The sequence below is a fragment of the Fistularia commersonii genome, chromosome 6 (genome assembly GCF_037954325.1).
Source record: "Fistularia commersonii isolate RoL2024-O1a breed Wild chromosome 6, RoL_Fcom_v1.0, whole genome shotgun sequence".
Classification (NCBI taxonomy): Eukaryota; Metazoa; Chordata; class Actinopteri; order Syngnathiformes; family Fistulariidae; genus Fistularia; species Fistularia commersonii.
The window spans coordinates 13,710,875-13,728,830 of record NC_141289.1 but is presented as its reverse complement, the minus strand read 5'-3'; the positions used below and the strand labels follow the sequence as shown (position 1 = coordinate 13,728,830).

Genomic DNA, 17,956 nt, shown 5'->3' with positions numbered 1-17,956 from the left:
TTTTTTTACCGGTAGAACAAATCGGACAGTTTCCATCCTCGCGGCGAGTAGCGCGGAAATCACAAGTCAAAATGATCTGAAATAATTTAAATCGAAATTTCTTGAAACGACAGCTATTTTGGTCATAAAAGCCGCAAACCCAATAGCCGCATCTAACTTCTCCGCAGTTTTTATCAGAATTTGTTTTATATTGTTTTTTTTTTTTTACTTGGCCCTCAATTTTGCTGAAGTCTAGATAGAAGCTCGTAACATTTGCATGTTGAACTGGGTTTGATGACGTCACAAAAGGCTCTCCGTTGGCCGCGTGCTCAATCCTAGCCAGCAAGCTAGCGAGTAGCATAATATCGCCTTGAAGAATTGTTTTTTTTTTTTTTTTTTTAACAGGCATCTGGTCGGCGGAGTTGAAGTCCTGTTTTTTAGCATCAACGACTCACGGATTATTCGTTGCTATGTATATAAATCGTACATGCGCCTGCTACATGTGCCGTCACGGTGGCCGAGAGGTTAAGGCGTTGGACTCGAAATCCAATGGGGTTTCCCCGCACAGGTTCGAATCCTGTCCGTGACGATAACTTTTATTTTAAATCGGCTTTATGTGCAGGGTCTATAAAAAACATTGTTGAGATTTTGACATGAACGTTGCAAGTCGAAATTAAAAAATATAGGGCACATGTTTTGTTCCATTGGGATCAGCAGAGAATGTATGTAATAGGTTGCGATGGCGTGAGCAGATCCTGTGATCTGGGTCACTGCGGTTAAAGAGTGAGACAAGGCAGTGCATCTCACTTCAAAGTGGCTGCAGGTTAATAATCCACTTATAATAATGCACTTTTCTAATCATGTAACAAGCGTAAGTGGCTCACTGAACTCAAATGTAGCATGGCATCAGGCAACAAAGAGAACTGTTGCTTTTGTGGCGATCATAGAATTCATAGACAATTGTAGAAAATAACTTGTGTTGTATAGGAAACTTCAGTACTGCACTTAAAAAAAGAGACTAGAATTTTGTATGTAATATCCAAGCAAAGAATTCATTATCCTAATTTAATGAAACCTTACACAGAGGCATTGGTGTTTTATCTGTGTAAACTAAGATTTAAAATGGAGGCATCACTATCATGCACAGACAACATACGCTGAAAAGTCACAACACTTTAATGCACAATTATGTATAACATCTGCAGGGATTGCATATTTTATGGAAAAATTGACAGTTTGTCAAGAGTCAGTTCCTAACTGAGATGGAGAGTCATTGGGTCATGCAGTTGTCAGTAACATTCAGAATTCCGGCCCGGTGGCTCAGTGTAATTGGCTGGAAAACTTCTGATGACTGGGATTTGAAAAATAAAAAAAGTAAGCCCATTATCAGCAGACAAACTTAAACTACATTTCATGGTCCTCATCTTTTAATTAGCAAAAAAGGTCAAATGAATAATTTAAAATAAAATGAATGATAGCTTCTTGATGAACCAAAACACAAAGAAAATGTGCACTTGTTGACTTCCACTCTCCAAACATTCAAATTTGAAAATAAATACAAAATGAATAAATATGTACAAATCAATAAGTCCAAAGTAACAGAGCGGAGGTCAAGGGCTCACCAAAGGAGAATATAGTTCCTAGACTGAAGATTCATGGTGAAATCATTGAAGGGCTTGACAATTCTGTGTTACTTTGGCAACTTTTCCTGACCTTCTCACACACAGCAGCCGAAGCAATGACGACAATGAGGGAAAATGTTACACAGTGCCTTGGATATATACTGTCTGTATTTTCCAATAGTTCAGGTGAGATAATTTTACGACATTGAAGAAAAATGATCTGCAATCTTTGCTCCTATCTGTAGCTGATCATCCATTTGTACTTTACAAGCTTGTCCATCCTACTTACTTCCATCTTTGGAGACAACTCTTATAGCTAAAAATACAAATCGACAGACCAAAACTAATAATTGAGCAGAGCTATGACACAAAAAAATTTTCAGCATCATGAAGTTTGTCAGACACTCAACAAAAATTCAATGACTGAGTTAAACATCTGTCAGTTGTAGTTCCACCAATACTGTTTTAAAGGCATTTCTAATATATTGTTTGTAATTCTGACCATAGTCTTTTAAATTATCTCCAATTCATTTAGAATAAAAAAAAAAATGTCATGCATTTTTTTGAGAAACTTCTTTCAGGTGATTTTTTTGCCCTTGCAGGGATTTTAGCTAATTTTGAAAGGTGACTATGGTATTTGCCAATATACTCATGGTATTTTCAGACGGTCTTTGGGTCATCATAAACTGATTTACCAAAAGAAAGAAAAAAAAAGTAAGTGTAGACAGTGTCATCTTACATAAAAAAAAATATGTATATAAAATAATGGTGTTAAACAGCACTTATACATATATATATACACACATGTATATATAAATGTATACATATACACATGTATATGTATTTATACATATACATGTAATACATATATACACATATAAACACACACACACAAATAAGTATATATGTATGCATGCATGCATGCACGCACGCATGCGCAATCACACACACACACACACACACACACACACACACACACACACACACACACACACACACACACACACACACACACACACACACACACACACACGTATGTGTGTGTGTGTTTTAGCTTGCTTTCCCTCATGGAGGTTCACAACTCTGATCCAAATCTTGGACTTCCTGTGTCCAACGTGCCAATGGACCTGAGTGACTTTCTAGTGACATGGTTTCCATGGTGCTGACAATTTAAACTAATAATATACACAGGTATAAGTGGTTATGGTCTGTTTGTATTTTCTGATATTGTACATCCATTTCACATCATCACATTTCCTTGTGGTTTTGTATTTTCATTCACAATAGCTCTACAGCATTAAGATGTAAGATAGTCATATAAGTGAAAATATCTGACAGCCTTTAAATTAATTCATACCATTTGACCTCAGTCTCAGTGAACTGACATCATAATGTACTTTGGTTCCAGTTGCAATGTCTCATGTGAAACCATTTATAATCCTGTGGCACATCTGAGTTTTTCTGATTGACAGTGGGTACCTCATCACCACTATAAGAGGAGGATCATAGTTGCGGTCAGAAGTCCTACGTCACTAGAGGTAGGCTGTTGTTGTGAATGTCTCTGGTCACTCTGACCTGTACTTGGCTTCTTGGGTAGCCTTTTAGAATTCTCCCAGGCAACAGAAGAGTAGAATAGCTCCTGCAATGTATTGAGCCTCCCTCCTCAAAGAGGGTGGGAGAGGCCAGAGCTAGTCCTCCCTTCTCTGAGGATAATCAGAATCAGGTAAAACCATGGGCAATGTGCTCAGTAGCGCCCTCTATGGTTGGTCCTGGACATTGTGAGGGGTAGAGAGACGGAGGAGAGTGATGACACTTCCCAGTAGAGAGAGCGTGACAGGAAGAGCTGGTAGAGGATCACCATGGAAATGGATTGACAGAATATCACCCCGATAGTTACCACCTGTTGAGAAGAAGACATGATACGCTTGAGACGGATATTAATTATCCACTCTTTAGTATCAACTTAACAACTGCCTGTTTCCTCCAGGAGCTTTTTGTGTAGCATTTTAAAAGGCTTACTGCATGTTTTGATCTTGAACAACTCCAGGGAGACATACTCCTGTGCAGGAGGATTGTGTTCATGAGCCTGTCCATAGTATGTGTTTTTTAGACTAGTGATTTAAAGCGAGAAAAACAAATATACTACCAATAGTACATCTCTTAATGAGACACTCAGCCTAAAGGGCTTGTAAGAATTTTTACATTGTACTCTGCAGTGTACTCTGCAAGCACTACCCCACTAACTGCAGATAGCCTCCAACCCCCCCGAAAAAAAAAACAAAAAACAAAGAAATGAATGTATGTATGTATTGGGTTTTGAGATGGCTATTTGGTAGAGTGGTCACTTCTGACTTCCAACTACTGGTACTTTCGGTGACTAAATTGCACTTTTTGGAAGTCGCTTTCGATAAAAGTGTCTGCCAAATGACTGTGATGTAAGGTAATGCTTAAATTAGAAACATAAAATATGGAGAACGCAAACTTTTCTCGAAAACATAACTTCCCTCCAAAGCATCCCAGGTCACACATGGGACTACATGGTGACTGGATCTTTCAACATCGAATATAATTTGACTGTGTGTGAGGGTCAGAAGAATAAATCTGGTTGGGCTGCTCTGCATTAACTTGTCCACACTGAAGAGCTATCCTTTGGAGAGTAAGTTCTTTTTTTTTTTTCTTTCGGATCTTGAATCTTTGGTCAAATTATGCCATCAAGTGAAAGATGTGCAGAATATCAGTGAAAACCAACCTTTTCCCTCTGGTGCTCATTGAAAATGACTGATGTGAGAACGAGCATGGGGTGACAGAGGAACCACAGGAAGCATCCCTGCAGAGAGCACAAACTCATGAGGAGCTGTCCGCAAACATGAAAAACCATGAAGGCGGCAAGTCTGATGTAGTGAACCTTAGCAAAGCAGAGGTAGAAATCTCTCTTCAGGGTGCTCCTCTCTGTGGAGATTATCTGGTAGAGGACAGAGGCCAACAGGAATGCCAGGGTGACCCTCAGAGCGATGAGAAGGAGGCCTGCCACACTCTGCTGGCTGTGGTAGCTGTGATGTTGGCTCTCAGATTCAGCATACTGCTCCCACAGCAGCAGTGCTCCCTGGAAACAATGGCATACATTTGCTGTTGTTAATTCAGAGCAAATGTTATTTTGTTTTGTTCTTGTCTCCCAAGCTGGATTCCATTTTAAAAATAGGGCATCATCAAGTTATTACCTGTGTGATGACTCCACCCACAGCAACAGCTGTGGAGGCAGGAGACTGTTCCCACTGCAGAGGTCGCGACTGAGGCTTCCGGCCTCGACTCAGTGTCCAGCCCATACAAAGACTGAGTAGCGTGTACAGCATTGAGACCTGGGACACCATATCCCAGACTGCACGGAGAAAGCAGAGAGGAAGAAAGAAGCCAAAGAGATAACAGAGCATAAAATCTGTTTTTGAAAGTTTATACATTCACAAAGAAGTAATGAATCATTTTTAGTACAAAATTGAGATAAAAAAGCACTACATGGAAGGTTTTCTCATTTCATGTACAATTTTCTCCATTGAGATAGGCAAAATAATGACATACACTCCGCCAGGTTCCCCATCAGTGGAATACCAACACCATCCCTGGTGTACCTGCAAACATGAGAGGAAGAACAGAAGGTTCTGCTATTCTATGCAACAGCTCCTCACTCAAATCAGGAACCACTCAAACAAACAAGTCCTTGGAAACCTAGCAACCTGGCAACATCTACAGCTGGTGTGATTTTAAGGGATTGTACCTGGCCAGGTGGATATAGTTGCAGAGAGCGGAGCAGCCTTGTAAGGCCAGAGCTGTGGTTAGCACTTTGAGAACTGTGTGCATGGGACCTCCCTTCTTTAGAGCCTGGTACAGAGGCTGGATGTAGATGCAGCAGGCAATGAAGTAGGCCAGAAGCAAGAGGAAGTAAAAACTGTGGAGACCTGGAGGGAATAAATGCCATCATTGATATGCCTGTGAAGGAAGATCAAATCTGATGACCCAAATAAGTCAGACTCTTTAAATTCAATCCAATACTTGATGTCCTATGACAATCGATTATTAAACAAGCTCTTGCTTTATAAATGATCTAATTCAAGTCCGTCAACAGAGACTGGCAGCAACAGTGAGAGAAAAGCACTCTGTTGAGTAGTGGTTTGAATAGTCTGATCCTTACATGCTACATTTGAGAAGTATTCAGGATATCTGACCTGCCTCCTCTGCACTAAAGTGCTCCAGAGGGTTCCCGGCAGAGTCGGCATTAAGCAGTAGGACAGTAAAATCTAGATCAGCATGAGAAGGAATGACTCCGCCTTCCTGTGGAAATAGAAAGTAGAGAGGGAGAAATTGACAGCACAAATTAGGACATAAACTGCTGAAAGTGAATGAAAAACAAATAAAATTGACATGGTAAAAACTGGAGTTGAGTTTGAAGATAAAACTACGGACCGCGGGCCACATCCGGCCAGTTGGTCATTTTAATCCGGCCTGCCAAAGATTGCTACTTGATGTGAATATCTGAATGATTGGATCAATGAATGTGGGAGCTCAAACAGGATATTATTTCATTTTGCTACTTGAGAATTTTCCTGAGCTGAATGACACAGATTGGCTTTGTGATATAGCCTTTACTGTGGACATACTGACACACATGAATGAGCTGGAGATGAGGCTGCAAGGGAAAAACTGGTTTGTGCATGAAATGCAAGATAACATCAGCCTTCAAAACCAAGCTGGTTTTATTTTCAAAGCAAATGTCAGACGAGTCTGATATATACTGTTAACAAATGCGTTCGTTTTATATGTATCGTATCTTGTGGTGACCCTGCCCGTCCGTCAAATTTTAAGTAAATATGGCCCTTGAGCCAAAAAGTTTGCCCACCCCTGCCCTAGTCCCAGATGGTCTGGTTAACACCTTGCATAGCAGCTTTGCCGCCATCAGCATGAGTGTATGTGTGTGTGAATGTGAAATCCAGTGTAAAATGCTTTGAGACCGCAAGGTGATGAAAGGACAATATGGATTGGAGGCCGTTTTATATCATGATCTTGGGTAGCTGATTTATCACCAAGCATCAGTACTGTTTTTCGCTGACTTTAAAGGAGCCTTTTCTAAATTTGGTCATAAAAGTTAGCAGTGATTCTGAAAACAGGTTAAAAAAAGAAAAAAAAAAACATCCACCAATTTTAATAAAAGTAAAAAACTGTCAAGAGATTTTTTTTTTTTTTTTTTACCAGATAACTGATCCAGGAATGTACACAGACATGAAAAGTATCTATGACCATTTCTAATATCAATATCAATGACCATTGAAAATATCAGGAAACCATTACAATGTAAGAAGACAGTTGATATATTTATTCACCTACCAGCCCTTTTATTAAAGTAATGTGACCATGCTATTGATCTTTTCACCCAACTCTTACATCTATCACCTAAATTTACCTCAAATCCCAAATGGATTTGTGTCGGTACATGTCTTTGTATTACCTGACAGGTGTATCTGTCAGCATACAGGATCTGCCAAACTGTGGGGGAGTAAGGATGAGGGATTGTCTGGTTGTGTTCTTTTTGGCTGAGTGTGACTGAAGAAGAAAGAAGAGGAGGGAAACACAGAGATAAGTCATTACTAGGGCTGCATAAAATCCATTATGCCCCATAGCTGGTCGGCTTGGCGTTCAGTGGTTCTTACTGGTGATCTGGGCTTTCGCCACTTTGTCAGCGCAGCTCAGGTTGTCAAGGTCCGGCTCCATGTCCAGATACAGCAGCAGTCTGGAGTCCTTCTCGATAGCCAGAGCTGGGTTGTCCAGCCGACAAACCATCAGGCCATTGGCACCTTCAAGGAGGAGGCATTTGAATGGGGAAAAGGGCAGATTGATGAGTTTTAATCTTTACCACAGGCCATCCCAAATACTACTCAATACTTGAAAAAATTAGCTCAGAATTTGTCACAGATGTAAGAATTCAACAATAACTTTGTTTATTCTAAAACCGAGATATCCATTGTTTCCTTGTGTGTTCAGAGGGTCACGGAAAAAGTAATTTGATGTTACTATTGAACATTCAGTTTTATGCTACAAAATTTCTTAAGGAAGATAAATTGCCTTTTTTTTTTTTTTTTTTTTCCAAAATCCATTCTCTCTGTCTTAAGTGTCTTGGAGCAAGACAGACTCTACATGTGTAATGACACCCAACCCATACTGTTTCTCTGTTATTTGTACATTTTAGAATACCTACTTTCTCCATGGTCCCCTGAGGTCCATAAGAATGTTGCATCTCCTCTGGGGAGGCCAATAATATCTTCTAATCTACCCCTGTACAGAACCAGCCTCTCACTTAGTACATTTCCATATTGAGCCTCTGGCTCAACAAACAGCCAGTCTAGGACACTCAGGTTCTGAAGGTCCTACATGAAAGGAGATTTTCTCTGTCTCTTGTAACTCTGTCGACTGTCTCTTAGTAACGCTGAATATAGAGTCCTTGTCTTTGAACACTGACCATGACGATAGACTCAAAGCTTTGAAACCGTTTTTGCATGCAACATGTTCCTTTCCAGAACCTGACATGGCCAGCTTTACATACAAATGGAATGTGCCATCATACAGGCTACTAAGATATTATCTGATTTCAAAACATAGATACTAAGAGACATCTGAGCATCTTTTAACCGTATCACTAAGTTTGTTGTGCACAGGTTGAGACGGCTGGTAGACAGGATATCCATGCCCTCAGTGAAGCTAATTTGGATTATCCTATGGCCAAACAGCGTCAGCAATCCATACAGGAAGCCCTCTGCTTCAAGAACAAGAAACGATGCTTGGGAATGTTTAGGGTTGTGACCACTTTGAATTATGAATGTAGATAGATTTTTCTTTATTTATACAGAACGCAGACTATGGTTCACGCATCACTGCATGAAGGCATTCAGTCTTTTTTTGGTAGCTCTGACTGAATCTTTATGACCATGTTGCTGGGGAGCAGATATTCATGTAGTTCTCTTTCACTGCTGAATTACTATTGATATCCCCCCTCCCCCTTTTCTCAATTTCTCTTTAATTTCCATTTCTCCCTACTGTCTTACATTTATGTGGATCCCTTTTATTTATGTGGATTGGTTATGTGTTGCACTGGTGAACTGGATTATTTTTAACTGCCTTCATTATATCTAAATTAAGGCTTTCAAATTTCCTATCAGCAATGCCCTGGACATATTTTTTTGAAGAAGAACAAATGTTTCATTTGAACCAAAAATGTTTTTGTTTTACTTGTTTAGCCTTTTCTTGAATTATGTTCTTCAAGTTTATTTAAGATATTTTGGGGTTATTTTTCTTTTCATTTTTGAGAAAGACTTCTTGATGGTAATTGAATTTACCAGTAATTTTCTAAATCTTTTTATATCAGTCTTTGATGCCATTGGCTGTTGATCTTTATGACACGCGCACCCACACACACACACGATTTTGTAAAGTCCAGCCATGTAACTATATCCCCAACCTATTCACAAAAATGCATAATTGTTGCCTAAATCACTGTTGAGACCACTCCCACGGTTGGGGACCCCAAGGTCTCAGTTTTCCCACATCATTTTTTTTCCTTCTTGACTCTTGGATGATTGAATAATTCACTTGTTTTTTTTGGACTCCTGGATTTTCTTCCAAAAATTTCTCATATTCCAAATCCTATCTGTAAACGTAACGTGATTAAAACTAACAAACATAATATTTGTCTCCGGGCAAAAAGGACCTATCAAGCGTGATGTAAATAATCAGGTCAGACATCACTGCATGAAAGGATAAGGATTACTGTAAATTGCAAGAAAACAAAAGCAACGACTTGGAAAAAGAAGAATGCAAAAACAAATGACAGGCGACGCTATCGCATCCATGGACACGTTAGCAGAAACTCCTCAGCGTCGTTACCTTGATACATAAATTTAGTGATGAACTGGCCGCCGTGCTGTCTTGCCATTTCGCTCTTGAACAGTCCCACCACAGTTTTTCCGAAAGCCTCCGAAGTAAAGAGCACCGTGGCGACGAGCGTGGCAGTTAAACACGACATTTCTCGCCTGATGCAGTTTGACGTTTCCAACGAATAAACCCTAAGCTAATCAATTCAATGAGCCACGAAGCCAGAAGTAAAACAGCTGCGTCAAGTTGTCTATTTTTCGACAAAAAGACCGGAAGTAGCTAATATCTGTCTCGAAACAATATTATTTTAAAAATTCCAGATACACGTTTCATTAAAAAAACATGCCCACAATAACTCAAGACGTAGTCACTTGATTTTACGTTTACTTAAATATGTCACCCAAAACTAATTTACAGTGAGGATCAGTATTTGGGCAATCGTAATTTTTCGCAAAGGTGGGCTTTAAATGTCAAATGTTTTGGTTTAAAGCAGCAATATATGACTTGGCAATAAAAAAAGTATTGGCAGAAACTCAATAGTACGCGCGTTACTTACTGCACAACATTTATTATGGTACCCAACACGTTAAACAAACTCTTACTTTAAAAAAAATATCCGGACGTGCTATTTGTTGCATCACTATCAAAGTGTGCTTGACGTCGTTGCCTTGTCCACCGGACACAACAGAGAATTTGATTGATGTGCAGTCTGTACAACCACACATCAGTAACTTTCTGCGTCACATTCAACATCCAATCAAAATGTAGAAAGCTGAAACTTTGCGTCATAGGTCCCGCCTTCTTTCAACGTGTCAACAGTACCGTAAAACGTTCATAAACTGTCGTAAAGTATTCGAAGCGTCAGCTGCACTCAGCGAACTATGTGGTCAGACTTCTTTGGAGGGCTTTAAAGAATTTACAAACCATTAAAGTGACATCATGTCATCTTTAGAAAGACCTAATGACAATTGAGGAGCCGCGGACTAGAGCTTTGATGACCAGATGGGCTTCGACAGAACAATTTTGGTGACAGGAGGCAGTGGATTCATGTTAGTGTATTTTCCTCTAATCCATATGGCTTGCACAACTCCAAACAAAGCTATTTGACTTTGTGTGACTCATCAACAGCAAAAACCTGATCTATTAAGTTTATTCTGCAGCATGTCATTTGACGCCACAGTTTAATCGACTTGATGTTTTCGTCGCATTTATCTTTACCCTCTAGTGGATCCCATCTGGTGTGTTCGCTGCTCCAAAGACACCCCGACTGGAGAACCATTAACCTGGATAATGTAAGTCTTCAAATAGTAATAAATCAATTAGCAAAGCTTTCCAGGTTGAAGTGGAAAAGTCCAAAAATGACACACACACACACACACACACACACACACACACATACACACACACACATCACCTTTGAATAGTTTTACATTGGTCATGTGTCTTATTTAGATATTCATATCCAGGAGAGTCATATGTTCTCAGTCCTTAGACAACAGTTAATTTAGCACCCTCAATTGTGTGGGTTTTAGTTCTTATTCACTATCTGCCCCTCTGGGGGTCATCCAAAACCAGATCTGGACAGATGTGCGTCTGTGTTCCAGCTGGATTACTGCTGCAGTCCAAGGAGTCTGGAGACTGTAGAGGACAGAGAAAACTACACCTTTATCAGAGTGAGAGCTGCTGATGTAAAGCTTGATAAATGATCAATGTGCCAGGTTTGCCTGTCTTCAGCAATAGCAGTTTTGTTTTTATTAAATGCCAACAGGGTTTGAGTGGCATGTTTTGTTTCAGGTTTAATGCAGATAATTATTAAAAAGTCAGAGAGGTTTGTAGCTGATTCTTGAAATCAATATTCAGCTACACTGAATGTTTTGATTACCTGCTATTTGCTTTTCCCCCCTTAGAATATTATATTATTTGAACACAAAATAATAGTAATAATAATAAGTTGTATGAATAATAATATGTGGAACTAGAAATACAAGAGAAATGACCTTTAAAAGTTGCAGGGAATTATTGAAAAATGTGCATGATATTAACTTATAAGGATTTAACCCTTGAATTATCTACTAAATATAAAAATGGTTACAAATAGTCTTTTTTGCAACAATTGTATCAAGACATTGAACACAACCTAATGGCCTATTTTTGTGTATATATGCAGGTTTGTTAAGTTAAAAGTGCCTGCTACTTTAATTTTAGAGGTTAGGACATAAAGTTTCTTGTTCCACAATTTTAAAAAAAACCTTAGCCAGCCAATAGTAAAAATATGAAACATTATAGATAATACTATCAACTTTAGAATTCCCTATGGTTAGACTATTCTGTTTCATCATCCTGTGAAATTACTGTCAATTGTAAAGTAACTGAAATAAATAAAATCAAGTTTTTATACGTTGAACCATCCAGTCTGTTTATGTTGAAGTTCTTGACTATGTTGTTACCAGGGGGATGTGTGCGACTCCTGGCTGATAAACAACATCTTCAACACAGAGAACATCAGTGTAGTCTTTCACCTTGCAGCCAAGACGCACGTCGGTGAGTATCGACTCTTTGCTCAAGGTAGATCCTTTAACTCTTCATTTGCAACCACAAAAATTCTCTGTTGCATTCCTTCCCTCAGAAACATCGTTCAAAAACCCGTCCAGTTTCCAAAGGGTCAATGTTGATGGAACCAGAATTTTACTGCAGGCTGCCCATCAGGCCCACTGCCCGCCACAGCTCTTCATCTATGTCAGCACAGATGAGGTCTATGGAGCCAGTCTGGAGGAGGTTGGTCCTACTGGCTGTTTGGTGAACAAATTGGCTGCTGTTTGCTTTGAATGCTGATGGATCGGATTGTTTGTTCTGGAAGGTGTTTGACGAAAACAGTCCAGTGAGGCCGGCCAACCCGTACGCGGCCACCAAGGCAGCGGCTGAATTTCTTGTTCGATCCTACTGGGACAAATACAAGGTACAAACAAAGCTTATGATTGGATTCATCTAAAAAAAACAAAAACAACAACTTAAGTCTTCCCTTTTTTCATAATTTGCAAATTTCCCTCCTACAAATACACTTTTTCCGAAATATTGAAATAGATGAGTACATTTAAACAATACCACAAGAATCAGCAAAAATCCCTTAAGAAATTATCCGTAGAATCAGTACAAAATGTCTTGGGGTTACCAGAAAAATAAACAAGAAATTATTTAAAAATGTAAGAGGAAAATAATAGCAATAATGATGGAATAATAGTAAGTTTTTCAAAAACCACCAAGAAATAAGCAAAAAATTGTTAGCATATTCTTCTTCTTCTCCTTGCGGCATTTCCCTTCAAGGGTTGCCACAGCGAATCAACCTTCTCCATTTAACCCTATTCTCTGTATCCTCCTCTCTCACACCAACTGCCTTCATATCCTCTCTCACTACATCCATAAATCTTCTCCTTGGTCTTCCTTGAGACCTCCTGCCTGGCAGCTCCAATTATCCATCCATACAGCATTGCTGGTCTCACCACTGTCTTGTACACCTTTTCTTTTCAGTCTGACTGTTGGTCTTCCATTGCATAGTACCCCTGACACTTTTCTCCACCCATTCCACCCTGCTTGAACTCCTCTCTTCACCTCTTTTCCACACTCTCCGCTGCTCTGGACTGTTGATCCCGAGTACCTGAAATCCTCTAACTTCTTGATATCCACCCCCTGTAGCCTCACTGCTCCACCCGTGCAAAGTCTACCACCAGCTGTCCCTCTGCGTTCCTATCCTGTATACCAAATCTGCCCATCACCTCTTCATCCCCCTCTAACTCATTCCAGAACTTCTTCTACTCAAACTCACATCCCAGCTGTGGGGCATAGCCAACATTGAGCATCACACCTTTGATTTCCAGTTTTAGACTCATAAGTCTATCTGACATTCTTTTCACTACTAGATCCTAACAAACTACTCCTTCAAGATAATTTCTACTCCATTTCTCTTCTTGTCAGTACCATGATAGTACAACGTAAAGCCTATTGCTAAGCTTCTAACCTTACTACAGTTGGCCCAGTTTCCAGTGTTCCCCTGTAGGTCATCGGTACCAATGGTGGTCGTTGTTAACCCGGGACTCGACGTATCTGGTATGATCTGATCTGATTATAAGGTTTGATTCACATGTTTGGTTTTGGCATAAGTTTTAAGTCAGATGCCCTTCCTGACGCAAGCCTCTGCATTTATCTGGGCTTGGAACCGGCTCAGGGAGACACTGGCCCGTGCCGCCCTGAGGCTGCATTAAAACATTGTTAGCGTATTACAGATTCCAAATGTGGATAACCTATATCTACCCTCTTTCTCTTTATTAAAATAAAAATATTGAATATAGTTCAATCATTGAAAAATTGAGGTGTCCGTGTTTTGGAGGCCTTTAGAGGACTCTATCCTCATCATACGTGTGACTTTGAAACCTAGAATGTTTATATCCAAAATAAATCTGCTTTAGCTTTAGTTTTTAGCTCCAAACTGAAAAGAGGCTGCTCTCTGTGTTTCAGTTTCCCGTCATCATCACCAGGAGCAACAACATCTATGGACCCCGACAGTACACTGAGAAGGTACAGTGCATTATTTTCCCACCTCCCCTACCCACTCAGTGGGGATCAACAGTCTTATCTTACATGCTTCACAAGATGCCTGTAGTTCAGTAAGAAATTCTTGTATCGTCAATAGACTTGCTGAAGTATGTTTCAGATGAAATGTAGGGGGAGAGTGGCTGTGGTGGATTACCAGTTGCCCGAAAGCCCCGTGCACTCTGTCCCTTGCATTATTTTTAATATTCTTATGTTTCAGTCCGTGTTCCTTTTTGGTAATCTCTTCTGTAATCTGTCCATGGTCAGTTAAAATTTCAGATTAAAAAAAGAATTCCATGTCAGTGAGTGATTTTAATCTTCTCTAACTTTCAGGTCATCCCAAGGTTCCTAACCCTGTTGCAGATGAACAAGAAATGGTAGGGGGCGGTTGGACTTTTATTTTGAAAGATCATGGTTTACTGCTTGTTGACAGTTAACACTGTGTCTCTCCACACACTGTGGAAGCACCATCCAGGGGACCCTCCCCATATCCCGTCATTTCTTGTTTATCAATGATGCCATCAGCGCTCTCCTGCTGGTTCTTGAGAAAGGGATTGTGGGCGAAATCTACAATGTGGGCACAAACTGTGAGATTCCCATCATGCAACTTGCCAGGGAACTTGTACAGATGGTGAGTTTAGGATGTAAAATTGACTGTGTATATATTGAGTGTGGTTTAATTTTAAAAAGAAAAAAGCTCTTTAATGTTAACTCATCATAAAATAATCAGTCACTTTTTTTTTCCAAGGTGAAGAATGTACCAGACTCTGAATTGAATGACTGGCTTGAGTTTGTACCTGACAGGTGAGTAAAGCCATAGCAAGTAGTGTTGAAACAATACAGAAAACCTACAAAAATCCAGATACTATTAAGTACTAAAGTACCACAAATACACTGTATTAAAAGAATTAAATGCAATTATGGCACTTGTCCAGAATTTCCAAGTTAATGTTTGAACTTAATGACAGAACACCATTACTGATAACCAAATCTTTTCACTTAAAAGAAACAGAAGCAACTGCTGGATTAAATAAAAGTGATTCAAAATGTTTGGCGTTTTTACGTATCAGTCTAAAAGCAGACAATCGGCTTATTTTTTCCCCAGAGTTGGGCATCATGTTATTACTGGTTTGAGCAAAAACTGGGGCTATTTTATCTTTACAACTGATTCCAATTAATATGAAGCTTGAAATGGTTGTTCCATAGACCACTTGAGGGCCGGTGAAGCAGTTGCCCTCGTGTGCCTCTAGGTGATACACTAATAATCTCTCGCCAACTGTGCCTTTGCATTGACAGGCCTCAGGTTGACCTCCGTTACCCCATCAGCTGCGACAAGCTGCAGCAGCTCGGCTGGAGAGCCAAGGTACCTTGGGCTGAAGGCATCAGGCAGACTGGTAAATCAACTCATACATAGACACACTAAAGTAAATAAAAGCAGGCCAGAAAAGTCACACGTGGTGTCAGTTTTGTAAAATTGTCTGTTCCCTTCTGTGTTTGTCCACCAGTCAAATGGTATCGAGACAACCCAGACTTCTGGTCAAATGCACAGGAGGATCCAGGACCTATCAGAAGCAAGCACAAAAATGCTACCAGAAACTAGGTAGCATGTTTGACCCTGCTGCTTGACTTGAGGGATGAAGTCTGACCTCACAAACTCAGGCTATCCTGCATATTTAAGTAACAAAGGCTTTTCTAGTAGATTTACTGTTAAAGTAACACAAGCAGAAATGTTTGACTGTAAAGAATATTTTATTAGTTTATTGCTGGATTACCCGTCTCTCAAGTGCCAACCAGCACGAAGGCAGAGCCTACCTTCGACAAATGCAATGTGAGAAAAAGAGGAATGCACTTTATTTGAGTGTGAACAGCTGGTTTGAACAAAGTTGTCTTATATTGTATCACCTAAACTCATTCCATTTTAATGTAGTAATTTAACTTAAAAAATGTTTGAAAAAATATAAATTATATTTTGGGTATATTCTATGACGCCTCAGCCTCAGGGGACACTTCAGGGTCTCAGGTCGTGAGCAGTTCAATTTTCAGTGACACAGGTTGACAGTTTTGGGGAAAATCCCAGATTGTAAAGCTAAAGGACAAAATGAAGGATTGTCAAGTTTATTTCCTTGATTTCACCCGCACCTGGATCACCATTCTCTGTAACATGCTTTTACTATAGAAAAGCACAGATGCATTGACCAAATTTGCATTAGGCCATTTTGTCTTGTTAATTTCCATTGTTCTCAAGTGAAGGTGGCTTTCATACATTTTTAGTGGCCAGTGTTTTTTTTTTTGTGGTGGCGTCTCTTCTGTTCATTTGACATGATTTTTTGAAAATTGAAGTTAACAATAATATGAAGGTATCATGAAGCATGAGTTGTTGGACTCACAGGAATCACAAAATGATTGCCATATATATATCCATTTAATGTGATTAATAAAAATATCTGTCAGTGTACAGCAAGTTCATGTGTCCACCAATTGGTGTGATATGCAGTGGTCTTAATCATGATGTAATGTAGCCTGCTACAGGCAAAGAATCAGTCAAATGGTCAGAACCTCTTGACATTTTACAATTAATTACCAACCTTTTTTTTTTCCTCTGAGCATTTTTCAGTGATCATTTATTCACAAAAGTTTGTCTCACCATTGTCACACCTCTTGCTGCCAAAACATTTTTCCGACACTGGCCTTCCGGAGTGTTTTCTCGGGTCACTCAACATGTTCGAGGAAGCTGTGCAATAAGGCGAAGTTAACATAGCCTATGGCTTATAAAGTTTGGAGTGACTGAGTTCATTTCAGGGGGTAGAAAGGTCCATATGTGGGGACTACAAGAGTCTGCCTTCAGCAAAGAAACAGCTGTCAGTGAGAAGCTGTGTGCCAGCATGCTGGTGGGGGATCAAAAATTCATGTAGCACCTCCCCTGAGGTGCTACAGTTTAAGGGAAGGGGTGTCTACAGTGATACAACATTGTGCCTTGTAAAATCTTGTTTTTTTAATGTTCTTTTCAGTCATTGCTTCTTCTTCTGAATATAAATCAAGAGCAAGTAAATCATTAACTGATCAGAGAATTGTAAAAATAGATTATGTTACAAAAATAATTCCATGTAGGTAGACCAAAACAGTGTTTTACAATGTTCCAACTGAAACGTCAACAGTATGCATGAGGATTTCTGTTCTTTATGAATATATATTTTTTTTCCAGGGCTCTGTTGGGTGTTTTTTCAAGGGTTAAGTTCTCATTCTTTTAATTTTCTTGCAATGTTACCAAATACTTCATCAGTGCAGCTGTAACTGTTGGATATCCAAGTTTTAACAGCCATGCCTTTAAAACTTTTTTTTTTTGCCATTCACATTTTGTCTGATATTTCAGTTTATGGGTACATGTATCTAAGTGAGAATGATCTGCAGTTTGAGACCATGCTGTAGAGTTTAATTAAAGTTTATTAAACAACAAATAAGTTTAATTTATTCAACTGGTATTTATCCCATTTTTAAAAACAAAAAACACAGAACAAACAAGTCACTTGTCACATTTGCAAATCCAAACCTTTAATTGTGGTAATATCAGAATGGATGCACAGAATTGTTTTTTTTTATCTTTGTGCAGTGCTCCACTTCGTGCACGACTGCTAAACTAATACATAAAGCAAATACTACCTAGCAGGCTGAAGCTGTGTGTCCACACTGAAGGGTCTGACCAATCAATAATGGCATCTACACTGAGCTCTACTCTACTCATTAAATCTAACTTATCTAACTATTAAAAACTAAAGTAAATTTAAGAGTGCTTGTTTTCCCCTCTTGACCTCAGCTCTTATGAAGACTTGTGAATAATCTGCAAACTGAATCACATCAAAAAA

General features: G+C 39.4%; 2 protein-coding genes and 1 non-coding gene across 5 annotated transcripts; 2 read left to right on the top strand and 1 right to left on the bottom strand.

The window, feature by feature from the left end:
- Nucleotides 1–486: 486 nt before the first annotated feature.
- Nucleotides 487–568, top strand: trnas-cga (transfer RNA serine (anticodon CGA)). The gene has a single exon. It is a non-coding gene; the product is annotated as a tRNA-Ser (tRNA).
- A 569-nt stretch (nucleotides 569–1,137) lies between these two features.
- gpr180 (G protein-coupled receptor 180) lies at nucleotides 1,138–9,763 on the bottom strand. The gene is made up of 10 exons (XM_086148266.1): nucleotides 9,525–9,763; nucleotides 7,298–7,441; nucleotides 7,096–7,190; nucleotides 5,819–5,924; nucleotides 5,371–5,551; nucleotides 5,175–5,224; nucleotides 4,820–4,977; nucleotides 4,507–4,704; nucleotides 4,351–4,428; nucleotides 1,138–3,501 (listed from the first exon to the last, which is right to left on the bottom strand). The coding sequence occupies exons 1-10, from the start codon at nucleotides 9,661–9,663 to the stop codon at nucleotides 3,346–3,348; spliced, it is 1,305 nt and encodes a 434-aa protein (XP_086004392.1). The 5' UTR covers nucleotides 9,664–9,763; the 3' UTR covers nucleotides 1,138–3,345.
- A 600-nt stretch (nucleotides 9,764–10,363) lies between these two features.
- tgds (TDP-glucose 4,6-dehydratase) lies at nucleotides 10,364–17,728 on the top strand. Of its 3 annotated transcripts, none has more exons than XM_086148274.1 (12): nucleotides 10,364–10,561; nucleotides 10,738–10,804; nucleotides 11,117–11,185; nucleotides 11,963–12,053; nucleotides 12,139–12,287; nucleotides 12,370–12,468; nucleotides 14,022–14,081; nucleotides 14,430–14,473; nucleotides 14,622–14,727; nucleotides 14,845–14,900; nucleotides 15,393–15,490; nucleotides 15,602–17,728. In XM_086148274.1, exons 1-12 carry the CDS (start codon nucleotides 10,515–10,517, stop codon nucleotides 15,694–15,696), a joined length of 981 nt encoding a protein of 326 aa, XP_086004400.1. In that variant the 5' UTR covers nucleotides 10,364–10,514; the 3' UTR covers nucleotides 15,697–17,728. The 3 variants fall into 3 exon arrangements, with proteins under 3 accessions (XP_086004400.1, XP_086004399.1, XP_086004401.1); XM_086148273.1 differs by having other exon boundaries at nucleotides 14,562–14,727; XM_086148275.1 differs by lacking the exon at nucleotides 11,117–11,185 and having other exon boundaries at nucleotides 14,562–14,727.
- Nucleotides 17,729–17,956: the final 228 nt, after the last annotated feature.